Here is a 27,216-nt window from a genome sequence, read left to right as displayed (position 1 = left end):
AGAGTACTGGTCAGGCATGCTGGGCCAAAGGGAACACAAATATGAAATCACGAAAATTATATGTATGAACACAGAACCTGGGCTACACCTTTAAGCACAAACAAATTCAGAGCCAGTATGATCTCCCTCTGGGGAAACAGGAAAACAACTTACTGCCAGTATATACATCCTTACGGCATTCTGACATAAGGCTTATAATAAGGGAAGCATCCGCTTAGTGCCTGCTTTTCCCCTTAAGTACTGGAACCTCCACTGTGACAAGCAAAATAAAAAAAACTGATAAGGTTGGGAATATGCAAGTTCACACAGTTTTATTAACATCCTTAACAGCTTTAAAAAAAAAAAAGTCACCAGTTTTGGAGTTAAGAGTCTTATACCCCCTAACCACAAATATCAAAATACATTCATTCAAGTGAAATTTAATGTTTCATACAAATATGAAGTGGGCTGCTAATGCAAAAACAGTCCAGGTTGCTACCTTGGAAATAAGCCATTTTATCCTTTTCTGTTGTGTGTTTGGGATTCTAGAACGCATACCTTACATAGCAAGGCAGCTGTGTCATTTCTATAAACACCAAAGCCTGACAGAAGTGCAAATACTCAGAACAAAAAAAAAAAAAAAAAAAAAGGTGAGGAAGAAAGGAGAGTACTAGTAGGGCAGAGGAATGTGTTCAAATGATTGTCACCTCAATATTGCTTTAGGTGTTCTGTGGAGTGGGTGAGGACAAAAGGGATACAACACTAATACAAATATCACAGCCGTCTCTGGCTCCCAATGGAAGACTTGTGAGAGAGCATGTCACAAGTTATTTCACTTAGTAGGTTTCTTCTAAACATTGGTTGATAAATAGAATGGTGTAACTTCTGTAATGTACATTTAGCAAGCTTTTTATAGAGCTGTTTACACCAAGGCCATTGCAAGGAAAGAGCCAGTGCATTGGGAGAATTCAAGATGTCTCTCATTCTGACAATACTCTTCACAACTCTAGGCCTCAGAGAAATAAAGAGGTATCTTTTCCATCTACAAATTAGATTTTCCATATTGCATGTGACCTCTCAATTTATTTCATTAAAAAAAGGTGTCTCTTGGAGCCTATAATTCAAGAGGTATTTCAGTACTCAGCAATCAGCACAAGCAGCCCTCCCCCACTCTGCTTTTAATTAAACCAAGCAGTAGTGTGTACATTTTAATGACAGGAATCACAATACATTTTTTAAATTTAGACAGATGCTGTTCATGCAGTCAAAATAAAAGAGGTAAAAATACACATTATGCATATATTGGTTTTAAAATCTGTATTCAAATACAGCATTGAGCTAAACTCCAGAGCCTACTCACAGATATGGATGTTCTTTGGGCAAAATATGATACAGCACAGCTGGTCAAGCAGAAAGTAAAAATGTATGTTTGCATAATTAAAGTCAGAATAGAGCCCTAACCTAGAATAATCCATAGAAGTTAAGATACTGATCTACTTTGTGAAGCATTTCACTTTTAAACTGTTTTTTTGTTTTTGTTGCGAGTCCTATTTGCAAGAGTTACAGGGAGGAAAACATTTCCAAGTAAAAAAGTTGGTTTGTATTCACCTATCTTTAAAGCCAAGTTTTAAAAACAGCTGCATAGAAAAGTTCTCCAGAGAGTCTCACACACTCAGGTCCTCCACACTTTATAGAACGTTGGCTACAAGATATAGGCCAACACAATCTCCTAAGAGATTTGCCCTATGCCTGTCTTCCCCCTCTCCGCACCTCTTCCATTTTCTAATAAAAATGTTCAAAAATTTTGAACAGTCCAATCATATATCCTTAATTGGGGGGGAAGGGGAGCCTGACCTCATTCCTGCCCCACTCCCCTCTGTTATTACTTCATACAAGACCCTGAAATACATTGTCACATGACTGTCAAATATAGCAGAAGTTTAATCTTTTGATACTCTGAGTTGCCCAACTGCAACTGATTTTTGGGGGGGGAGGGGAGGGAGAAGAAAAAATATGGGAACTCTAGAAGCCAAAGCTTAATAGGAATAATAAATAACATTACACAATGAAGAAGTTTTTGCTCTTTGAAGGCTGGTCAAGGAGGTAGGATAGAAAGTTTTTTGGCCTTTGAACATTTAAAAATGCTTTGCCCAGCTGGTCCTTCAGGCTAAATTGGAGCATTCCACATACCCCCCTCCCCCCCCCCCCCCGCCTGATGCTTACACATACAATGCTACAGTTTTCACAGCTCTAATTGTACATGTTAAAATCAAGTCAACTTACTCTATTTGAGTAAAATTTACTATCAGTAAACAGCAAGACTGATTTGTTTTCTACATACAACTTTGTGTCTTTTACAGTTTCTTTAAAAAAAGAGCGGATGACTTTGTATTCAAAGACTACCAAAGTGTATATTTGATATTCACCTGCAAGACCAAAAAAACCCCTTAAAAATGTTACGCATAAATCACATGAAAAGACTCTGCATCCTACCTTTAAATAAGGAAACATACAAAGTTTTCTAACTTTTGTGCAAAATATTAGTTTGCTAAAATATTTTACATGATAATGGATATGTATAAATGTAGATTGAAAGAAAAAAGCTGGTTCTTAGGAATTTGTCACATTGTGGTATTTGTAACAGAATTTTATATTCCCTAGTACACATCAAAGTTTACCTCTGAAGATAAAAATCCTATAGAACAAATCCAACAGGGATTTCTCTAGACACCTTCTCACGTAGAACACAATGTGACTGACTTCAGTTAGATCCATCTGAGAGTTGTGCACACAATTTTATGCTGAGCATCACATCTTCCTCATGACATAAGGCAAAGACAACTGTTTGAAAAATGTCTAGATACAAAATGATGTAAAATAATTTATATTTGAAAACCCTGGTATAAACAAAAGTGGAGAGATGGACACTTTATACAACAGGCTATTTTAAAAACAAATTTGTGCACAGGCTGAAGATTGTAAAGAACCTTCAGAATTCACACAGTTTTGGCTTTTTTGTACAACTGTTTATAATACATTTTAAACTATTAGGAATGCAAACTAAAACTGCACACTACTTCAGAAGAAAAAAAAAACAGTTTGACTTTGTGCAATTTTCTGCCCCAATTTAACAGTGGCAGTAATCCCTGCATTTGTTGTGTTTCAAACAAGGATCTTAAGAAACACACATCAAGAGGAGGAAAAGAAGGCAAAAGTTGGCAGACATCCAGCATCTAGTTTTTCCTGTTCCTTTGCTTTTTTAAACAATGTGGATGACCAATAGTTTCATGATTAAAATGATTTCTTTAAATAAATACACTGTATCTGACATTTGCACTGACTTGATAAAACTAAGTAAACAAAGGCTTTACAGCACTCCTTGTTGCCTCAAGTCACTGGTGTTAGGTTCCAGAGTCCTTTTCTCTCACTGAGTTTCGAAACCTGCCATGCGATATCCAGTTTGATTAGTTAACACACTTCCATTCTGCCCCTGCGGTGGTGGAACTCCATAATTTGCACCCATCCATGCGGCAGAAGACTGTGTCTGACTGTTGTGGAGAGAGGGGGAAGAGAGGTGATTACAGAAAATGTATAGTTCCAAAAGACTGAATTTACATAAAGAGATTGGAGAGGATAAGAACTACGCTGAAATCTAATTAGATACTTTCCAAGTGTTGGCCAACAGAATCTTGCCTAGTAAAACAGAAAAATTCCTACAGGTAACCCCAGCTCTGACACTGATGTTATGGCTTTCGGCAAATCATTTAGGACCTTACTTTAAGACATGCTAAGCACCACTGAAGTCAACTGGAACTGTAGATGCTCAGCACTTCTGAAAAAAAGGCAGGCCCATTACAGATGGGAAAACAGACAAGTTCAGTGGAGATACAATCCCTCAACACTTGTCAGTTACATTGGCATTACTTATAAGTGCAGATATAAGTATAAGCAAAAGAGTAAAACTGTTGACAACTAAGGGCAGTAAGTGTAAAAACCAAAAATCCACACAGGAATTCACTGCTGCTGTACGTAGCTTAATTTTAAAGAGGGCCAGATTGTTTTATAAACATCTGTAGTTATATCTGGACTGGCATGGGAACAGAGGCGAGGAAAGAGTAGAGCTCAAGTAGCTTCTTGCCACCAGACCCCTCAGAAGGGGTGGCTAAATGGATTTAGGTCACTATAGTATATCTGAGTTTTACTACTGGTTAATGGATCCAACATTTAAACCCTGAAGTATTCCGCATAAGAAATCAATTTTCAGGTACATGAGTGCACATGCACAGACATCACATCCACAACTGGGAAGTAATAGCAGCTGTTTGAAATAACTAAATACTGATCTAAATTTAAAATTCAAAAGGAATTGTAAGTAGGCATAGTGTAATTACCAGAGTTAGAATTTGGCTAGGACAAAGGAACAAAATGTGCCTATACTTACAAGAAGTTCAAGATGACCATTAGTAAAGAGAGTACTACTTTAACCAGGACACCGCCGTATACACCCCCTACTCTAAAAGATAGTTCTGGCATTTTTGCAAGGACAGTAGTCCCTTACACCCTGAAAATATTTCCAGTATGGTAATTATTCTGCCAACCTAAAATTCCTCTTGTACTTTCAGATAGATATGGGACCTGATCTTCTTACACCAGTTTACAATGGTACAACTTTCCTTGTACTTCAATGAATCCCAAATTCATCTGATGATTCCCCCAATGAAACATCATTCTTCACAATTTATTTATAGCACACAGATCAGGTAGCATGCCTACTCACTTAAATCCCTGCTGATTCCATGCCTGTCCATACATTCCATATGCAGGGACTTGCCAACCATTAGGCATGTACTGACCAATTTGCTGTGCATTTCCATACCACTGGCCCCACTGGCCATAAGCCTGTGGATATCCAATTTGATTCTGCAAAGAAAGTTAAAATATTGAATACACTACACACAGGCATATTTATCTACTGATGTAGAAACTCCTACCTATCAAGCTAGCCTTTAATCAAGAACTTAAAAGGGCTTATATTCTAATACCTCATTTTAGAAGTTATTATAAAATTTAGCTGGCAACTCCCTCTAACACTATATCTATGAAAAATCACCCCATCTCCTGCACACACATTTTGCTGATTATTCTCTGGAGTACAGCAGTCTAACATTACAGATAACTCTTCCAGAGAGCACTGCAGGAAAAAGCAAAGTTGAAATTCTGACAGAAACTTAAAGCTCTTCCCACTCTCTATGATTGACCAAAGCAGGTTTCCACAAGTTCCAAACAGTTTAAGTTTGATCACGTAACTTAAAAGGCAGATATCATGGAAGCACGAATTAATTTGGGAGGCCACATGTGCAATGTGACCCTGAAATCCACAACCCACCACCCTGAAACTAATATGTATTTCCATGCTAGAAATCTTAAGAATTTAATTAATAAGATCACACTAATCATCATCTTACAAGTTAGTGTAAGTTTGTTCTCTGACCTGCTGGATTGGATTGATCATATCTGGTGTTTCTTTGCCCCAATAGCACTTCACAACATGCCCTTCTATAGTAGTTCCATTGACAGAAACAATTGCATGTGCAGCACTTTCATGAGAATTGAACCTGTTAAGATACAAAAGAAACATCAATATAAACCCACTTTCCATACACCTACAGACAAGACACTTAAAAGGAGACTGTCAACCTAAAAGTGTGCCTGCACTTGAAGTTTTAAGAGTTTCCAAGTTTGATTACAAAAAGAAGAAAAAAAATGAAAATAATTGTTTGCAGGAAAAACTAGTCTTTGCAAGGGAACTCAAATACTGCAGCATTGCAGTAGTACAGAAGATTAAAAAAGCAAAACTGACCTATCTAGTTTCACTGTCTCACCTTGAGGGAGCTGCAAAAAGTAAGTAGCACATATGAAAGGTAAAATCTGAAATTGTGTTAAACTGCATTTTTTATTATCTATAGCGCTGTCTGTGAAAAGAATCTAAGAAATTGCATTTAAAAATATGATTCTGAATCTGCAAGAATCATATCCAATACTTACAACTATGAAATTATAAAAAGAAAAGTAGTACATCTTTGTTAACTCAGATCAACATTACCACACAAACAAGATGAGACCATAGTTTAAACTGTAGACACTGAAGGATAGTCTAAGTCTGTCTAGGCTAGTTTCCTACTAGAAACGTTCTGACACCAGTGCTTAACGTGTTTTCAAGGGAAAGGTAAAAGTAACGTTTTTAAAAGTGAGCAAAATGTAACCTACCGTATAAAAGAGTACCCTTTATCTGGGAAGACTCGAATTTCCATTATCTGCCCAAATGGAGAAAAGGTCTGGCGCATTAGCTGTTCTGCAGTGTAGAAAAGGCAGACAATCAAAATTAGGAAGTACTTCTGATTTTTAGATACATTTTATGAGGAAACCCCAAAATTTAAAAGATGCCATACCTGTTAGTCCTGAAGTAACACCACCACAATATACAGTACAGTTGCTTGGGCTTGACTGATTTACAACATCATCATAAGACAGCTGCTTGGTGTTTGCTGTAAAAAAAAAAAAAAAAAAATGTTCAAGTTTTTCATTTAAACAAATTATTTATTTTCCTCCTGTCTTCAGAAGTCTACAAACAGCAAGGATCCTAGGGCTTTTCTGGGTGATGCCGAAATCAGACCAATACATTTTCTCCTATAAATCTTTATTTTACCATTAGACTTAGCTTACAAAATATACAGCTATAACATCCTCCCAAGTGGTAGTTTAGGAAGTGAGAGAGATGTAAAGCAAAGAACTACAAGCATTAAAAAGGACATGAAAAGTCAGTGTGGTTTCCCAACTCAGTAATTTGCACAAAATAAAGAAACAAATGTGCATGCCAAAAAGAAAGCTACATTCAAAATACATGATGAGCTCAAATAGGAGACATGTAAATCCCAAATGATAAATGGGATGGATTACTGATGCATATAAAGTTTAGAGGGATGTCATTTACATTAAACCTGAATTTTGGGCTTATAAATCTACTTTTAGATACACTTAATGGAAATATTTTCTTCCATCAATTTAAACCTAAACACACTCCTCCCCAGCCCAGTATTTTCACCACAAAAACTGAAACACTGGCAGTGCATGATACAAGTTAAATTTAAAAAAACACTACTTTCACTGTCCAAGCTGACTGAAATGCAAGACTGAATAAGTGCTGAAAAGTAACCGAAAGGTTTTTAAATTTTAACAATATTAGTATTTAAGGAAGTTTGTGTAAAGTTATAATTTAACATATATTTCTTCAAGCAAAATCTTTACTTCTGAATTCTACAGGGCATTAAATTTTTTTCATGACAGAATCACTAATACTTGGAACTAATAAGAGGTTTCTTTTCTTCCTTATCTGGGTGGGGGCAAGGTAGACAGAAACTAATAACCTACATTCATATGTACTCTTTGGAGCTGGAGGTTTTCGTGTTGCCCAGTTAGTTCTGATTTGTCTTCCACCAAGCCACTGTCCACCCATCTGCTGAATAGCATTTTCTGCATCCTGTCCATAGGGGAAAAACATTTTTCAGCAAATTCTTTTTGAACACCACCATACTAAAAGTGAATCATCGTAGGTCTGTCAGACTCAGATATTGCCAACTTATAACAAATATTGAAATAAAATCTGTGCTTCAAAAAGATGCTTAAAATACAGGATTAAGGCAGTTATTTTATGCCAAACTGAATGCATCCCAAGAAGAGTTATGCTCTCTTGTAGACCATGTTTGTGCAGTTGCTCCACTAAGTTGAAAGGCTGTACGACATTCCTTCAGCTGAGTCTGTAGCACTCCCTCATCTGCACTTAGAATAAATCTCTCAGACCTAATATTTCAACTGGTCTGGCCTAACACCAAGAAAAGTATGTGTTAGGTTTTTTGGTTTTTTTTTAAACTACCCCAATCTCCCATTTTCAGAATATACTGAGACCACATAAGGCTTGCCCTACTCTTTCTTCCCTCCAAAGTGTATTATTTCTGAGTGAGAGAGAGAGAGAGATTTGGAGCCATAAGTTATTAGTACCCTGCCCATAAAGCAGCTGTAAGTAGGAATGTTTGATTATTCTAAGTTTAGTATTAAACTGGTTAACTCCATTTTCTCCTTTTATGTTGAATACCTTCCACCCCAGACCACTAATAAAGCTCTATAAAAACTGCCTAATGATATAATGCAAATCCTATAAAGGTATTTCCAAATACAAGTTGCTCTAGAGATTAGTGCATCAGACCTTTAAGCACTAAAATACTGCCATTCTGCCAGAGTCAAATAACTCAGTCCAAAGTAATTTGTATTTAATGTAAGAAAAAAAGTAAAAATTTCAGATACAAATATCAGTCTGAGTAAGTATTCTAGTTTTCATCTCTGTACATAAATACTTTGCACTTACATAGGGATGATGCTTAGAAAGTGCTAAGTACTTTCCAAACATGAATGAAGCCTTAAAATATCACGATAGATGGAGCTAATACTACTTACCTATTTACAGAAGGGGAAACTGATACAGTACCAGATATAAAAGGGACCAAAAATGTACGTTTTACACAGCTGTTCACTTTAAAGCAACTACCAAGATTTTAGAACTCATGTTATTTATAATGACATTACTTACCCATTTATTGAAGAAGGAAACAAAGCCATATCCTTTAGATTTCCCTGTTGCCATATCTTTAACCACTCGTGCATCTCTAAAAAGCAGAAGCAATGGCCAATTTAGCATTTAAAAAAAACATAATAAAATGAAAGTGAGTCACACAGACCTTATTTTCATGTTTCACCTTTATTAAAGTGAACTGTTTAATGCACCAGCAACATATTCAAAACAAATGCCTCCTTTTCTAAACAAAAGCATTACTAGTGTTTTGTCATGTAGTAGCAAAATTATATTTAATTTTGTAAACATGCAAATCGATAGTTTTTCTAATAAACTTTTTACAGTAGATGGTTCCCAGTTCAAAATGCTTTAACATACTGTTAAGACACTAAGCATGGTCAAAGCAGCTATTCAAATGACTCACTTAAGCCACACAGCTGACTAACATTAGCTGAATGGCTCTCTTTAACCATGCAATTTATAGCTTGCTAATTGCCAACACATTCTACCTACTCATTAAAAATATGAAATAGAAAAATGAAAAAAATAGGAATTAAAAGGCATACGTCGCCTGTTAACTGAATTCTTTAAGTTTCTCAGGTCAATTCGTTACCCCCTTTTTGGACTGTGGGCAGCTGTAAATTTTGAAAAATTGACATTTTCAGAAATGGTTGCATTATCGAAGGAAATAAAACACTAAAGACATTTACGTTTTAAACTATATACTATTATAAAGAATTTAAAACTGCATTCGCAAACAGCAATCATACAGGATTGATTGGAAACTACAAGATATAAAAGGCAAAATTTATAAAGTAAATAAGAAAACTACAACGTTTGTCCACTGTGAACTGTAGCTTGTAGTTAGCCATGGCAATTCTGTCCATTCTTCAGAGACACTCTGCAAAATAACCAGAGGCCTATTATTTGAGATGGAGTAAAAAAAGGAGAGACCCAGCTACAATAGCTAAACCCCATTCGTGGAAAGTCTGATTTTATTAAATGGTGTTTCTCAGGCAATTTGTGTACAGTTAGCCAAATATCAAGAAGCACACACACATACACACCACTATCCTGCCCTCCCCAACCCCACAAAAATACAGGCACTTTTAAAAAACAAGACAAATAAAACCAGTCAGCAAGTCATGCAGTGTAATGTAAAGGCTTTATAAAATATGGTTTAGATCAACTAGATGCACGATATTCAGTATTCCAAGACTAGCACAAAAATCATACTAAGAGTTTTATGATGCCAGTTTTAAAACCTTTTAAAATAATTGCATTCTGTATTAAAACCTAGTTCTTCTACACATACGACTACAGAGAATATGTAGATCACTGAAAGGCTCAAATTAAGACCACTTCCACACACTACAGAATGAAATGTACCTTAAACCCTTCACAAAAAAGCAAGTGTTAAACTGCTTTCAATTTTCTGTGAAGAAAATTTGAATAATATGTTACAAATTGCCTGAGAACAGTCATTTATGTAATCTTAGATCAGTTTGCTCTGCACAGCCTAAAAAGGAAATAAAAACTAAGCTATACTTACCCTCAACTGAAAACTTTGAAAATAAGACTTGAACAAGTGAAAACATGCATACACCAAACATAAAGGGAGACCACAATAAAGATGTACGTATTTATATTAAAGATTAAGTTGTATAAAGCTACCAAAAATTCTAATGTACTAATCATGCATTGGTTCAACTTTGATTATTTTACAGAAAATCAGAAAAAAAATCTCAATCACATTTCCAGGAAACAGTCAATGACTAAGAAGAGTTAAATATACAAATTTTTTTTTCTAATTTCATTTTATAAATATGGACTACTCTTCACACATTTAATTGAGTAACTGTGTGAAATCAAGGACCACTCTACTACTATTTACCCTTACTTCTTTAGGACAACAGTTTACAACAAAGAGGGATCTTAAATCCTCCTTCCCCCTTCTCCCCCCCACGAAAAGTCAGCTTGAGCAAAGGTGACCTAAAAGGTTTCTCAGATAGTTAGACATACGATTCTGTACTGAACACCCCAAAGGAAAAGGATAAAAGGGTCGCTCACACAAGTTATTTGAAACCTGACTTTAAAAAAAACAACAAAAAACAAACACCCTTTAGGCCCTGCAAAGTCTGGATAATCAACACTCTCACTGCAGAGAGAATCACCACTACGAGAATCTCTTTTGAACAAAGGGAATGATATATAGGATCCCAGTAATCCTGTTGTTTTTCAGACATGTGGTACACAGTTTTAAGAGTTATTTTATACACAAACGCCCCTCAGAGGAACTGAAAAAAAAAAATCAAGACAGCAAGTTTAAAATAGCCTATGTTTGGAACTAACCCCTCTCTTTACACTCTGAGTATCAGTATATAAATTGCAAAGTAAGGCAATGCCTACACTTAAAACACTAGCATGGCACAGCTGTGCTGGCACTGCTGCAGTACTTCAGTGTAGACACTAACCAGTGACAAGAGGGGTTTCTTGTCACTGCAGATAATCCACCCCTTCACAAGGCAGTACCCTAGGCTGGCTACACTGAGGGTTAGGTCAGCTTAACTACATCTTTCAGAGGTATGGATTTTTCACAGCCTTGAGAGATGTAGTTATGCCAACATTACTTTTCAGTGTAGACCAGCACTAAGCCAGCTCTCAAAAAAGCCTTGTGCAGTTGACTGCTAGACCAGTATTTTGGGATGGAAAGATGATTGCAGGTCTGAAAGAACATCTGCCTAAAACTATCCCTCCTACATTTCAGTGTACGACTTCCTCCTTTCCAGACTAGTCCTTCTGGATGAGGACAGATAAGACCTACTTTAGAAGCCATGTGTCATTCAGGAGAGTAGATGTTCAGCTCTGTGAAGCACTGAACCTCCTCCGCAAGTAAGTATACCTGCTACCTCTACAGAGAGAGACAGTCATTAAAATTAAAAAAAAAAAAAAAATCTAAAATATAAATTAGTGTTTTCTAAAATGAGAATCTCCTGCAGATCAAGTTTGAAAACCCTATCATAAGAAACAAAATTAGCATTTAAGTCCAATACATTGGACTTCGTAAGAAAAACTTGTTTCAAATAAAAGCATCACTACAAAACACTTCAAAGCACTCTTATCTTGGTACCTCACCATCAAGGAGCAGCAATCCAAGTACAAGTAGTTAGTTAAAGGTAAATAAAACAGTTTAAATTGGAGGAAGGAAAAAACAAGCCACTCTTAGCCCTGCTACAATGCATGTATTTTTATATGCTTTTCAAACTATAAGCATTACAGCTGTATGTTAATACAGCAAATAGTAATGAGGAGGCAGGCAGAGAGCTGTGATCACTACCACTGATCAGCTAAGCCTTTACACACACTCTTCTACTTCTTAACCCATCTCCCCACCTCACTTGTTTCTCCCTATCCACCTGTTAAATCTTGTCTTTCAGACTCAGCTCTTTGGGCCAGGGACTCTTATTTACTGTGTTTGTATAGTGACTAGTACAACAAGGCCCAAACTGGTTGTGGCCTTTAGATGTAATCACAAGGCAAGTGTTTGATCCATATTAAATTATTCTTTTAAGAATGATTACATGTATGATTACATTTAGTGGCAAATGAAATACAAGACCCATATCAGAGAAACTACCCAGTATGGCATCCTCCAAGTTACATGAGGATTTCTACAGTATAAAAACAAAGCTACATATACAGTGATTTTTTTCTAAAAAAAGAAAAACTGACTGCTGGTGAGTAATTTTATTATGTATCCCTACTTATTACTCAAGTACTAGAACTCTGAAGTCTCTTTATGAACACAAAAAGTGCGCACTGCAGTCATTTCTGCAACTTGATTAGACTTTTACTTACTGTAAGCTTGCCTCCAGTAAAAGGTAACGTTTAATTTATTTGCCCTAAGAAATCACTTACGATATTCTTCCAAACGGTGCAAAAGCTGCTTTTATATCTTCAGTTGTAATTTCTGGACTGAGGTCTCCAACAAAGACATGGAAATGGTCTTATTGGGAAAAAGAGAGAAAATAATTTACAAGTGTGAAGAATGTTCCTGGAAACAAAAGCAGTATAACAATTTTATATTGCATTAACTTCCATATATCTGAGAGCTACATGGGAAACTAAAATCCTTTATCTATCAAAGGTAACATTTGTCACTGCTTCAAATATAACCATCACTTGGTTACAGTATAACAAAAGCAATAATTTTAAGGATAATGCTGTGATGTACAGTATTTAACTCAAATTTTGTTTTTGTAGTTATGTTCATAACCGGTCACTATTTTACCATAGAAAGATTGCAATTGTCTACTTAAAGCCAAAGCTTACTTTAAAATATTAATGTTACAATAGTTGTGTTAAAATTAAACATTTACAGATAGTTCATTAACTATCCAAAACTTTACCAACTAAAGCGTCTAGTGGTTTTGTGAACAATGTAGAATAAAATTTGCTTTAAAAGTAGGATGGATATTGAACCTAGCTACAAAATGTTTGGTGTAACCATATTTTGTGAAGAACAAAGGAATACCTTGCATTGCAATAGTTTGATGTTAAAGAATTTGACAGTTTTCTCAAAAGTCAAACAGTTTTGGTTGCCCAGCCATTACATCATGTGAATCCATGTGTATTCAATACAAGTGAATCCATGTGCAAGTGAACTAAGACTGAAGGCAATAGAGGAAAAGAGTAATCCTTCACTTTATGTCAGAGACATTAAAAAGAGCACTGGAGAGAAATAAAGATCCCACATCTCAGGATTTTTTCCACTTTGATTGAACAATTTTTTATAAAGCATATTTTAATAGTTAACACTATAGAGACTAACTTGTATTAGAGCAGGTGTGAAACATACAAATCTGCTACAATACTAGTTTGGTTAAACCGCAAATTCTTAAAAGCAATTTAAGGCTGGCCAAGTACAGAAGCAACACACTGGGTTGCCATGAAAAGGGAATTTCAGAAGCAATTTAAGTACTCCAAATGAGTTTGTATGGAGCAGGACAGACAACAGCCTTGAAGGCAGCTGATTTTCTTGCTCTCATAGTGGATGAAATTCTAGAATAGAAGTCATGACTAATTGGGTCAAAGGACTTTAAGAAGCAGCACCAGAATGAAAAAGAGTGGACAACAGACCACATTCTGATGCAATGGGGAAAGGAGAGGGAAATCTTGCCACAAACGTAAGAACAAAACAGAACAAAAACCCCCAAAATAGCTTCAGCTGGTTAGTGAATACCCTTGAGAGATTTCATTTTATGTTTAAGAAGATACAATTACCTTGTGAACGCAGTGTGCTGACAACGGTACTACCTGATGACAAAGATTAGATTTGTTCTTAAGTTTATTAACACAAACACATTTAATATCATCTTAGGATAATGATCAAAACATTACTGCAAACATTTGTATGATGCTTATTGCTTACGTTTAAAAACTATTTGTGCAAATAAAAAAATTACTCAAAAGCATAAAGGGCACTTACTGCTGGTATCTTTCTTCTGGCTGCTGGGGGTTGTTGCCCAGTTCACTTTGACCTCCTACAAATAATATTTGCTAAAGTAAATATTGGAACCATATTCTGATTTTGTTAGCTATTAATTTCTATACTGCAGGGGGAAAAGGTACACAAGTTTGTAGTTAAAGACATTAGTCCAAGTGGCTGAAGTTCCTTGGTAAAATTTCCAGCTACATGAAGCTATGTACAATGAAGATAACTAATCTATCTTGCTTTATTGCTCTGCTAGTCTCCCTCACCTTCAAGATCAATGGAATTAAAATATTTATTACAACATTTTGACTTCTTCCCTGTCCTACTTCTGTACCCAACCCTCCTATGAACTGTCACTATCCAGTTTTTACCACCACAATCGTAAAGCTCAAATGAAGTTAAAAGTTCTTCACTTTACAAGATTAAAAGACAGGAGAAAGTGTTTACCTTTTGTGGTTCAGTTCTGCTTGGGGTTTTGTTTTATTTTAAAGATGTTTCATCCATATCATTGTATATACTATTTCCACCGCAACTCACACTTTAGACATTTCAGCTTACCTTACCCATTATCTTCCGTCCATTCATAGCAGCTAATGCTGCAGCTGCATGACGATGCTCATAAAACTCCACAAAACAGTATGGATCATTTCCAGCTGTCTGTTTAAAAAAGCACATGTTATTAAACATTATCACCCCCTCAAATTTTAACCAAATTGAAGCTGGTGCCCAGTTATATCTATGTCTGAAAGTCTTAGCAATTTAGAGAAAGTTTGCTGTAACAGCTTTAAACCAGTCACAATATTAACAAGATATTAGAAAAATATTTTAAATCTATGCTGTGGTAGGCATCTTGGTTAGCATGTTTTGTGCCTCCCCCTGCCCTTTTGACATAACAAAACACTAGCAACTAATGTTTTAGTTCAATTACATCATATGCTCTATTCCTTTTACAATATCATTCCCATCACTGAAGTTTGCGTCAAGAAATTAAGCTCTTCAGCATCCTTCTTTAAATTTCTTCATTGTACTCATGAAAAGTTAAACGTATGGGGATTTCTTTAAACTGACATGCTACAAGAAGTGGGAAAAGTTATCCAAGTAAAAGGCCCTTACATCCATGATCATTTTGCAGTTTTTGCATGGTCCAATCTGGCTGAACAGCTGGAGAATTAGTGCCTCAGTCACATCTCTTGACAGGTTCCCTACATATCTGTAAGATTAAAAGGAACATGTAAATATCTAAACTTTTTTATTTACTCCATTCAGCATTATTAAAAACGACAGCAGGAACTTCTTGCTGAGCCAAGCACAATCCCTTAATTTAGCAAAACATTTTACTATGAGTTAGCAAATTCAACAGTTGTTCTGAAAGCTTTTCAGTTTTAATATATGTATATGCAAACCACATTCTAACTTCAGATTAGGGAGATACTCCAATATTAAGGTGTTCAAATACTACAGTGATGAGTAAAGTATAAAAACCTAAATAGCATAGATTACATTTTCCCATTCAAACCTAAAGCTGGCAAGAAATGTTGTATCGATAGCTTTGGAGACAGAAGTTATCTGCTGATTAACCAACAATTAGGCCCAGATGTTGCAAGTCCATAGGCACAGACTTGTGCCTAGGCACATCTTCACTGACTTCAGTGGAGCTCCATGTGAGCACAGGACTCTCCAAACGAGGAGCTCCTTGCAGGACTGGAGCTTTAATAGGGGCTGCCTCACCAACGTGCTTCAGCTCTGGGGTGGATGAGAGCCACAGCCATCTCCACACATTATCTGTATAATGGTAATATCTAGTTCTCAGCTGAGACCCCATTATGCCACGTATTGTATAGACATATGGCAAAAATACATAAGTCCCTGTCCTATAGAGCTAACACTATAAATAAATAAGACAAAGGGTTGGAGAAATTGAGTATTATTCCCATTTACAAATAAGAAACAGACAAAAAGCTGCATCATACTATGGAAAGAACCCCCAGCACACAGGCAGCCTACACTGACGACAGGGATTTTTCCCATCTGTGTAACGCTACCTCCTCCCTGAAGGAACTTAGCTAAGTCTACAGAAGTATTCTTCTGTCAACATAGCTGCATCTACACGAGGGGCACTGGGGAGAAAGGTAGGCATAACTATTGAGACCAAACCCAAATGACCTAGCTATGTCGACCTAACTTTTAAGTGTAAGCCAAACCAAAGACTACGGCCCCAATTCAAAAAGGAACTTACGTTTGTGATATGTTTATTAGAAAATGAAGAGTAGATTACTTGTAAGAGGAGCTGGGTTAAATCCCTCTGCAAACCTCAAGTACCTAGTACTGAATCTTAGGGTATGTCTACACTATGGGATTATTCCGATTTTACATAAACTGGTTTTGTAAAACAGATTGTATAAAGTCGAGTGCACGTGGCCACACTAACCACATTAATTCAGTGGTGTGCGTCCATGTACTGAGGCTAGCGTCAATTTCTGGAGCATTGCACTGTGGGTAGCTATCCCATAGTTCCTGCAGTCTCCCCCGCCCATTGGAATTCTGGGTTGAGATCCCAATGCATGATGGTGCAAAAACAGTGTTGCAGGTGATTCTGGGTAAATGTCATCACTCAATCCTTCCTCCATGAAAGCAACGGCAGACAATCATTTCACACCCTTTCTCCCTGGATTGCCCTGGCAGATGCCATAGCATGGCAACCATGGAGACGGTTTAGCCTTTTGTCACTGTCACCATATGTGTACTGGATGCTGCTGACAGAGGCGGTACTGCAGTGTTACACAGCAGCATTCATTTGCCTTTGCAAGGTAGCAGAGATGGTTACCATCCCTATTGCACCATCTGCCATTGTAAATTGGCGATGAGATGACAGTTATCAATCATTTTGTACCGTTTGCAATTGGAAAGTGGCGATGATGGTTATCATTCATTTTGTACTATCTGCTACTGTCATGGGTGCTCCCGGCTGGCCTCGCTAAGGTCGGCCGGGGGCGCATAGACAAAAGTGGGAATGACTCCCCAGGTCATTCTCTTCTTTATGTTTTGTCTAAAAATAGAGTCAGTCCTGCCTAGAATATGGGGCAAGTCTACTAGAGAGCCAGAGAGCACAGCCGCTCCAGGTGAGAGCCCCAGAGATCCCGCAGAAATGATGAGCTGCATGCCATTCTAGGGGGTGCCCCTGCAACAACCCCACCCGTTGCTTCCCTCCTCCCCCAACCCTCCTGGGCTACCGTGGCAGTGTCCCCCCATTTGTTTGATGAAGTAATAAAGAATGCAGGAATAAGAAACACTGATTTTTTAGCGAGATAAAATGAGGGGGAGGCAGCCTCCAGCTTGCTATGATAGTCCAGGGAGTACAGAATCTTTTCTTTAGACACGAAACGGGGTGGAGTGGGGGGCTGACGGAGCTCAGGCTCCAGCTGCTATGATGAGGACGGTTACCCAGCATTTTGCACCGTCTGCCAGGAATGAAAGGGAATCATTCCCATTTTTACCCAGGCGCCCCAGGCCAACCTCACCAAGGCCAGCCAGGAGCACTCATGGGATGATGACAGTTTTCCACCATTTTGTACCGTCTGCCATCAGGAAAGGAAGGGGAGGGGATGCTGCTGTTCAGTGCCACAGCACCACGTCTACCAGCAGCATGCAGTAGACATACGATGACATTGAAAAATGGCAAGAAACAATTTTTTTCCCTTTTCTTTCAAGGGGGGGAGGGATGATAAATTGACGAGATATACCCTGAACCACCTCGGACAATGTTTTTGATCCTACAGGCATTGGGAGCTCAGTCAAGAATGCAAATGTTTTTGGGAGACTGCAGGGACTGTGGGATAGCTGGACTCCTCAGTCCCCCCCTCCCTCCCTCCCTCCATGAGTGTCCATTTGATTCTTTGGCTTTCCGTTACACTAGTCACGCAGCACTGTACTGAGTCCCTGCTGTGGTCTCTGTCTATCATAGCTTGGAGATTTTTTCAAATGCTCTGACATTTCATCTTCTGTAACGGAGCTCTGATAGAACAGATTTGTCTCCCCATATAGCGATCAGATCCAGTATCTCCCGTACGGTCCATGCTGGAGCTCTTTTTGGATTTGGGACTGCATGGCCACCCGTGCTGATCAGAGCTCCACGCTGTGCAAACAGGAAATGAAATTCAAAAGTTCGTGGGGCTTTTCCTGTCTACCTGGCCAGTGCATCCGAGTTCAGATTGCTTTCCAGAGCGGTCACAATGGTGCACTGTGGGATACCGCCCGGAGGCCAATACCGTCAATTTGCAGCTAAACTAACCCTAATCCAACATGGCAATACCGATGTCAGCGCTACTCCTCTCATCGGAGAGGAGTACAGAAACCGGTTTAAAGAGCCCTTTATATTGATATAAAGGGCCTCGTTGTGTGGACGAGTGCAGGGTTAAATCGGTTTAACGCTGCTAAATTTGGTATAAACACGTAGTGTAGACCAGGCCTTACTGCTCTATGATGGTTCTACTTCCAAAGGCCACAAATTTCGATCATCTGGATAATAATGGAAGACAAATCAGAATTTAAAAATGATTAAAATTATTTCAAATGTATTAAATAAAATCAACATGCTTTTACTACATACTTAAATTCCATTAGCAAAACCAAAAATGGTGACTAATGTAACAGTTTAACATGTTACCCTATTAAATACTTGATATAGAATCAGAAAAATATAGGACAGGAAGGGACCTTGAAAGGTCTCTTCGTCCACTCCCGTGCACCCAAGGCAGGACTAAGTATTATCTAGACCAGGGGTTCTCACAACTATTTTTTTGGTGGCCTCAGAGTGCAGCTACCAACTCTTGCTGGTGGTTGCTTTGACAATTTTTCCTAAAATACTTAATTAACTTTAGGAATAAGAAATAAATAGGCACATATGAATGTCCAAATCATTGTAATTTATTTAAGTAAGGGTTTTGTTTTTGTAATACAAATAATGTACAGTTGTCTCTATGCTTTACTGGACCTAACCAGAATAGAAACAAAAATAAGGTGCTTCGTATCTTCTTGTCTTTTGCTGTTGTTGTTTCTTTTGCCTTTTTTGGTTGCTTTTTCTTAAGACTTGCTAGCTAGTAAGTCTACTGCTATGAAAAGTGATATTTGTATGTTTGTTAATATCATTTTTCACAGTAGCAGACTTGCTAGTTGGTTAGGAGGCAGTGAAAAATGATATTAATTTACAAATATTTTTCACAGCACATTGACAAAGCCCCAGAAAGCTGGGGGGACAAATTAAGCCCTCGATGGTGAGGTGGGCAGTGAGGCAGCGGGGGCCAGGGCGATGGAGGGGGCTGCAGGAGGCAGTGGGAGCCAGTGGGTCCAGGCCAAAGCCCTGCAGCTGGGGACCAGAGCCCACCGCCCCAGGGCTGGAGCCTGCTGCCTGCCAACCCAAAGCTGAAGCCAGAAGCCTGAGTGCCGCTGGCCCAAGGAAGGTGGGGAACTCATACCGGCTGCCTGCTCCTCCAGCATTTCTTGCTCCACAGGGGGGCGGGACCCAATCTCTGCTGGTGGCCCCAAGGGAGGGGCCGCTGTTTCCCCTCATTCCCCCAATTACCGCCCAGGAGCCTGTGGCCGCAAGGAAAGTCCCCAGTGGCCGCAGGCAGCCACAGTGGCCATACCTGAGTAACATTGATCTAGACCAGTGCTTCTCAAAGCCGGTTCGCCGCTTGTTCAGGGAAAGCCCCTGGCAGTCTGGGCCTGTTTGTTTACCTGCCGCGTCCGCAGATTCAGCCAATCACGGGCCAAGGGATGTGCTGGCCGCGGCTTCCCGGAGCCCCCATTGGCCTGGAGCAGCGAATCGCAGCCACTGGGAACCGCAATTGGCCAAACCTGAGGACATGACAGGTAAACAAACCAGCCCGGACCGCCAGGGGCTTTCCCTGGACAAGTGGCGGACTGGCTTTGAGAAGCACTGATCTAGACCATCCCTGACAGGTGTTTGTCTAACCTGCTCTTAAAATTCTCCAATGATGGAGATTCCACAACCTTCCCAGCCAATTCATTGTGCTTAACTACCTTGACAGTAGGGAAGTTATTCCTAATGCCCAACCTAAACAACCCTTGCTGCAATTTAAGCCCATTTTACTTCTTGTCCTATCCTCAGAGGCTAAAGAGAACAATTTTTCTCCCTCCTCCTTGTAACAATCTCTTATGTACTTAAATACCGTTATATTCCCCCTCAGTCTTCGCTCTCCGGACTAAACAAACCCAATTTTTTCAATATTCCCTCACAGGTCATGTTTTCTAGACCTTTAATCATTTTTGTTGCTCTTCTCTGGACTCTCTCCAATTTGTCCACATCTTTCTCGAAATGTGGCACCCAAAACTGGACACTACAGTGCAGCTGAGGCCTAATCACCGCAGTGTAGTTCAACATAGAGTATAAGATCCATTATTCTGATCCACAAGTCCCTGATACAAACTGCATGAAACACAAAGTATTTGCTTTTCTAGAAAGACAGAACAGATACAGTGTTGTGTTTTGGAACCTGACTTTGGTTTACGTTTGAGCAAAAGATGGGAGATGGGCAGTCTACAGCACAAGCTAGTTAAACAAGCCGACAAAATCTATTACCAGATGATTTTTGTACATACGTGTTTAATAAGGGAATTTTGTATGCTAATTGTTCATTTACGTCAGTCTTCTTTGTGTCTTAAACAATTCCATTTGACATCATAATCAAGATGATTATGCAAAACAACCAAAAATGGTAAGATTTGTTAACTCCTTTTTGACAAGAGTCATGATTTCCATAAAATTTGCTTCACAGCTGCTAGTGCTAACATATTAACACTAAAAAGCCTGTGAATCCGTCTTAGTTCTGTGTTTAAGAAGGCCAGTCTAAAACATTCTTTATAATATTCAACTGTGTCAGTACCAAGTTTCTTTAGAATGGTGCCTTTATGGCATTTTTGCAACCTCAGCAATAGTAGAAGGCAGTCAGGCCACAAGGGAAGTCAACAGAAAATTTCAGATTCTGGAAAGTGTACAGAAGATACAGATTTCATTTAAGCTCTACTCCAAAGAGTTAAAAAAATTTGTATGAGAGCACCTTCCCATAAACTACAAGTTAACGTGGCAAACCTTAGTGTAAGAAAACGCTGCCAGGCACAAAATACACTAAATGAAACACAGGCAATACAAGTAGCAAATTTCCTGCTCAATCTGGGTTCTTAAACCAATGACCACCAGCATTGCATGTGAGCACCACAAGATGCAGGTTGTGTTCTATTAATGATTTGATGATAAAAAGTAAGTTAAGGACAAAGTGACAACCTCCTAAACTTATAGCAAATTCAAGACGGATGTGTACTTTAGCCAAAGTACAAATCCAATCAGATAGTGAATAGCTTTAATTTCTTCATTAGGAATCCAACAGTAGAACTACTTAAGGTAGAGTTTGTTTGTTTGGTTTTTTTTTTACATTTTTCTAGATAAAAGGGCTTAAATAATTTATATACCACAACAGAATAGGAACTTGGTATATGAGAAGTAGAAGGCAGACACTTCGTCCACTCAGCTACCATGCCTTTGACTGACTTCTATCGGAATTTAATGTATTTTGGCCATCTGCAAGCATGAATAAAAAAGTAATACATTAAGAAAAATGGCAACCTCAAGTCTGATCCAGGGACTGTATTTTAAAAAGCTACACACATGGAAAATTTCATCAGGATCAGATTTTAAGAGTGAGTGAATGAGAGAGAGAGAGAGAGAGAGTGTGTATATATGTTTTGACTAAAGCAAGGATTTCTCTGCATCTGAGTGATAAAGATTTCTCTTATAAATAGGGCAGCTATTATAATGTTTAAAGTAATATTAGGTGGAGTAATTGAAATAAAAGTTTGTGTAGAAGAGTCCAGACGTTCAGTAATAGGCTGAGTAACAACCCCACCTCACATCAAATGTAGTCCTGCACTGATAATAGCTAGTGACTTATTTAGAGTTGGACTTTAAGTATTACTGTACATTAAATAATTCAGCTATTCGAACACTTATAGCCTTGCATTGCTTTCAAGGTTAGCGTTATTAACAGAATAAAAGTCAGAATGTTTCCTAGAAACTGAATATCTACAAATTGATCACTGAGTGAATAATGTCACCTTTTCACCTGCAGAATTACATAGCAACTTAAGAGGTTTCTAGGATGTCGGATTTAGTTGGATAATCTCTTGGCAGACATATAAAACTTTATATCAGCTGGAGCTGCAAAAATACGTTCCTGCAGTATCAATATCTGCAACATGAATGGTTCTACAAGTTTCCTAACATTTTAGCATCAGTGATGTCAAATATAAAAACTCAGTTCTTTGTGCATAGATGTCTAGAATTTCTGTGTACATATATAGAATGTCTTAATGGGCATGCAAGAGGTCTAACACATCAAAAAAAGCACACAACTTGCTAAATAGTAGTGATGGTTAATGGAGAAAGCCAAAATGGAAGCTGTAAAACATGCAAGTATTCTCAGAAATGTGAAGTAGAAAAATTGGTTAGAGATATCAAATATCAAGAGTATTTCCACTTCCCTTATTTTTCATTATAGCTTAACTCCTATAGTTGTGTACCTCTGCTACCTATTCTCAATGGCAAATAACTTTGCAGATTTTTTGAACTTACCGGCTAAAGAAAGGCATGCAAAGTTTTGGGGTGGTATCAAAATTCCTAAAATATTAAAAGCTCTGCTCAAAGAGTTAACAAGCAGCAAAAGTGTGAAAGAGTTCATAAATGTAGTGTTCATAAATGGACCAACTGCTATCATTCATTGGGAAACCATGCTTTAAAATTATGCATGCGTAGTAAATCTAAAAAACAGATGTTAGAGAAATATTTCAGATACATTTGAAATAAAGAATTCCCAAATACTATTTAAAAAAAAAAACCCTTGCACTATGCCAACCTAATCAATATAAAACATAGTAGAAAAGGTGGTTTTCCATAGCTGCCGCTTCAACAGACCAACAGAGAAAAACTACACTATTCTAAAGCTGACAGGCACCAATGTTCCTAAAAGCGGACTGATGTTTTTTTCCATATTTATTACTGAAGTCAAATATGCTAGATGAATTCTCTAACATGTTAACAAAGTGGTTTAGTTTAAGATTTGGGGCAGCAGCAAAGGTGTAACCATAAAAAATGTAGCTCTGAAGACAGACAGTATTGCTTGGTGACAATAAATTAACTAACATCCTACTTCAGCAGTTGCCAGGAGTGCCAAGTTTAAAAAAAACAACTTACTCTCAGTGTTAATTTATATGCATATCAATTTCACAACAAGACATAAAATGGTAGTACTCTAAAGTATGTGAGGTGTCTTACTGGGGGGATGTGATGGCTTTATAGAAATAAATTAACACCACCTTATGTGGAGTGACTGCTGGCAAAATAAGTTGCTATACTGCATTTACATTGAATAACCTTCATAAATGCACTAGAGAATTCATAATTTTGGGGGCATCAAATTAAGTACTGAATAACTAGTGAAATTTAAAACGGGTCTTACCTATGCTGTGTGCCAGCAAATTGAAAGCAGCATCTCTGGTATGGAAAAAACACTGCTTTCCTGCAGTGGTTCTCACCAATGCTGTCCACCCAAGACCCGTCTCCCATTTAGAAAAATGAGAATGACATAGTGGTTGTGACACTGCATCACCGTGACTGAGAACCCCTGTTTTATTGGCATTGCACACGTATACTGGAGCGTAGATTAGGCTCACTTGCTATACTATAACTCTTCATTGTGTTAATGTTTAAGTTAACAGTCATTACCCATAGATATTTCTACACTCAACTATCACCATTTCTACAGGCTTTTTACACAAGGAGACAAAGCTACAGGAGAGCTACTGTGGAGAGGCAATGACAGATTAAGTACATTAAAGGTCCGGTCCTGCACTCCTAAGTGTAACTCAACTGAAGTCAGAAATAAGCATGTACATGCAACAATTGCAGGAGTAGGCACTAACATCAATGATTCTTCTGAGCTGGACTGGCTAACAGTTCCATCAGGGGAGGGAAAGTCTCTCCAGATATGGGAATACTATGGATTTTCATACCCTCCTAACTATACTCTTCATTAATTAACTGGTACTTATTTCCTCAGTATAGGCTTCAGTATGTATCTTCTTGAAAAGTGTGTTGCTAAACAAGCAGACATGAATAGAAACTGATCTTTTTTAATATAAAAACAATATTAAAGAATCCGATAGCTACATGAGCAAACTGTTTCTGTGAAGTTCTACAAGTGACCCTAAAACGTGAATGCTCAAACATTTATTTAAACAAAAGCAGTGGTTACATAGCTTACTATGTAAACATAAATAGGCTACTCAGTGATTAAGTTACTTAAACAATATAGCTATCAATCCAGCTCAGCTGAGTTTCAAATATCAATGCTTTAACAACCTCATATCAAAGCATCAGAATTACATAAATATCTTTATAAAGAAAAGGCTGTTTTAAAAACAACCTATGTCCTCCAGAAAGAGCTACTAAAAACAACTATTCTAAGAAAACCAAAAAGATAAAAGTTTAGAAGCTGGCAAACACCCAAGGACATTAGTGTCCTATCCAACTGTAGCAAGACAGTGTGACTAAACAATAATTTAATCCTTCTATGGACTGAGGTTTTAGTATTAGGATTTTTGTGCACAGTTTTTACTATCAGCTATTCCAAATAAACTCCAGACTCCTATGTTGGAAAGTGGCCTTATAGTCAAAATCTTGAGCATGTGAATATTACAGACTGAAATTTAAATTAATGGCACAATATTCCAGATGAGTTAACTGTAATTCCCCCGAAACTGACTCAAGAAAATACAATTCTCAGAATATTGCTCAACAGCTATTTTTTGCAGGTCAGAAACGCATTCAGGCTTTTGCAATAAGCTGCATGTATTGAGTGCAGATAATTCATTCTTTAAAACAGAAGCAGTATGCTCAGAGTAACTGGTAAGATCATTAATCAAGACTCCATATGAGAAAATCAGCTAGGGAAAAATAAGGAGTACAACAATAGGAAGTTAAAACATGAGTACGAGGGTGAGAATGTTCTGCAAACAGATAGGTCACATGTTTCAAGCAGTTCAAATGGATACACTGGACAAAAAGACAATGGGACCTTCGTATTTTTTTTTACTAGTGTTTACTTTATCACTTAGGGAATCTAGAAAAGGTGGCATGGGTCACAAGAGTCCTGTTTTCCTATGCAGCAAGTCAGCCAAGACATTTATCATGCTTATGGGACATGTGCAAAGCATCGTTCAACGACAAATGCAGGAACTTTACTCTCACTTTTGGAAAGTTTCACCCTCTCCTTTTGATTCCCCCTCATGGCCCCCACCTATACAGCAATACTCCTAAAAGTAGGACATCAGAGATGGTGGCAGCATCCTAAACGGGAGAACAAGTTAACAGAACAGCAAAGCTAGAGATCAGTGAAATCATGAAGTCAAAACATTAGAAATCACTCCAGATTTAAAAAAAAAAAAAAAAAAAAATCTGCCAGGAAGAGGAAGGGGGAAGAAATGTAGACAAGTGTTATACCTCCAGCTCTCCCATGTATTTCAAATGGAGGCAGTTGTGTAAACTGTTGATTGCTTTGAAAAAGCTACCAGATTTTCAAAGGAGTGTGATAACTACATCCACATTACAAGGAAAATTCCTCATAATTTACAACCTCCCCATCTCAATTTATTTTAACAGTACATTGCCCTATTATAGCAAATACCTCTGAATCTATACAGATTTACCCCTCTTGTACATTTCCTAAACAGCTTGGAATCTACCCCAAAGTTGAGGAGGTTTTTTTTGTTTGTTTTTTTTTAACTATACAGGCATTTGATTATTGTTTTGGGGTTCTCTCTCAATTAGAAGTCAGGATTATTTTAAATCCATTTAAGAAGTCAGGCTTCGCATTTGTAAATTGAGTTAATAAAACACAGATACAAGCAGACACAAATTAAGTCATATACTCATGAAAAGGTACATACATTCAATCTACAAAAAAAAAATTATTTCAGAGAGAGAAGAACGAACGAACAGAGGGAAAGAGAGAAAAATAAAGATGACAGAAAAACCTGAACAGAGAAAGAACAAAACCTTAAAAACAGGAAGATGTGAAAAGACAGATAATAAATGGAGAAAGTATCAGAGGGGTAGCCGTGTTAGTCTGGATCTGGAGAAAGGGCACTGTGCAGTTTGAGTCAATCCCTCACCCCCATCCCGCTCCCTCTGAGGAAGTGGGGAATTAGGGACCCATTTAGCCTGGGAAAAAAACACCCATCAGCCCCTCTCCTCCCCCAGTCCTCCCCATGAAGCAGCCCCGCCCCAGCAGCTCCCCTCCCCTGACACTCCCCGAAGCAGATCCCCTCTCACAGCCCCCCCGGGAAGCAGCCCCCCAGCAGCTCCCCTCCCCTGACAGCCACCCCCCAAAGCAACCTCCCCCTCACAGCCCCCCGAGGGGCGAAGCAGTCCTCCTGACCCCGAGGGGAAGCCCCTGCCCCGCTCCTCCCCGGCCAGGCGTGAGGAGGGGGTCCGGGTCCCGACCCCTCCCCGCGGAGCCGAACAATAGGCGGGATCGCCCCCTCCCCACTCACAGGGTCTTGGGCATTTCGTCCTCCATGGCTCTACCGCTGCCCCTCCCACCGGGGTCTCCTGCCGCGCCGGCCGCGGCCCAGTCAGCGCCTGGGGAGCCCGAGCGCCTCCAGTCCCGCGAAGCTCACAAGGCGGACAATAAGCCCCGCTACTCCTCTCAAAATGGCGGCGGCGGGGGAAGGGGCCCGGCGCGGCCGGCTCAGAGAGGTGAAAGCAACAGCGCATGCGCAGAGGGTAGCCCGCCGACCGACAGCCAGCGCAGGCGCATTACTAACCTCTGAGGCCCGTTCCCTCCGCCGGCTCGGGCATCAGATGCCGCACGCGCGCCACATCATACGTTACCCCTCTCCTTCCGCCGGTTTCTTTTCTCTACGACTTCCCTCAGCGCATGCGCACTACCGACCAGTGGCGCCTCCTTTGTTTCTAGACTCCTAAATGTTACTGGAACCTCCTCCGGCCTTTCCCGAGGGTGCGCTGCTATGGCTGGCTCTTCTGCTGCTA

The 27,216-nt window shown here is 38.7% G+C and overlaps 1 protein-coding gene across 4 annotated transcripts; it reads right to left on the bottom strand.

The window, feature by feature from the left end:
* Window positions 1-294: 294 nt before the first annotated feature.
* Window positions 295-26,926, bottom strand: TIA1 (TIA1 cytotoxic granule associated RNA binding protein). Of its 4 annotated transcripts, XM_030551946.1 has the most exons (13): window positions 26,718-26,919; window positions 15,210-15,306; window positions 14,655-14,753; window positions 14,091-14,145; window positions 13,886-13,918; window positions 12,521-12,608; window positions 8,621-8,696; window positions 7,408-7,516; window positions 6,429-6,524; window positions 6,247-6,331; window positions 5,471-5,594; window positions 4,757-4,899; window positions 295-3,527 (listed from the first exon to the last, which is right to left on the bottom strand). In XM_030551946.1, the coding sequence occupies exons 1-13, from the start codon at window positions 26,741-26,743 to the stop codon at window positions 3,404-3,406; spliced, it is 1,155 nt and encodes a 384-aa protein (XP_030407806.1). In that variant the 5' UTR covers window positions 26,744-26,919; the 3' UTR covers window positions 295-3,403. The 4 variants fall into 4 exon arrangements, with proteins under 4 accessions (XP_030407806.1, XP_030407807.1, XP_030407808.1 ...); XM_030551947.1 differs by lacking the exon at window positions 13,886-13,918; XM_030551948.1 differs by lacking the exons at window positions 12,521-12,608; window positions 13,886-13,918; window positions 14,091-14,145; ... (1 more) ...; window positions 15,210-15,306; window positions 26,718-26,919 and adding an exon at window positions 9,169-12,511.
* Between the last annotated feature and the right edge of the window lie 290 nt (window positions 26,927-27,216).

Source organism: Gopherus evgoodei, chromosome 2 (genome assembly GCF_007399415.2).
Source record: "Gopherus evgoodei ecotype Sinaloan lineage chromosome 2, rGopEvg1_v1.p, whole genome shotgun sequence".
In the NCBI taxonomy this organism is placed as follows: Eukaryota; Metazoa; Chordata; order Testudines; family Testudinidae; genus Gopherus; species Gopherus evgoodei.
Note: the sequence above shows the minus strand (reverse complement) of the source record. Positions and strands in the feature narration are given on the sequence as shown.

What these genes read in the sequence shown, in the direction of transcription:
- TIA1 (XM_030551946.1), bottom strand. Translation starts at nt 26,743, where the DNA reads ATGGAGGACGAAATGCCCAAGACCCT. An exon ending in GACGAAATGCCCAAGACCCT is followed by an intron (nt 15,307 to 26,717) that starts GTGAGTGGGGAG and finishes TTAATCTTACAG; the next exon opens with ATATGTAGGGAACCTGTCAA. An exon ending in TGTTACTTCAGGACTAACAG is followed by an intron (nt 6,332 to 6,428) that starts GTATGGCATCTT and finishes TCTACACTGCAG; the next exon opens with AACAGCTAATGCGCCAGACC.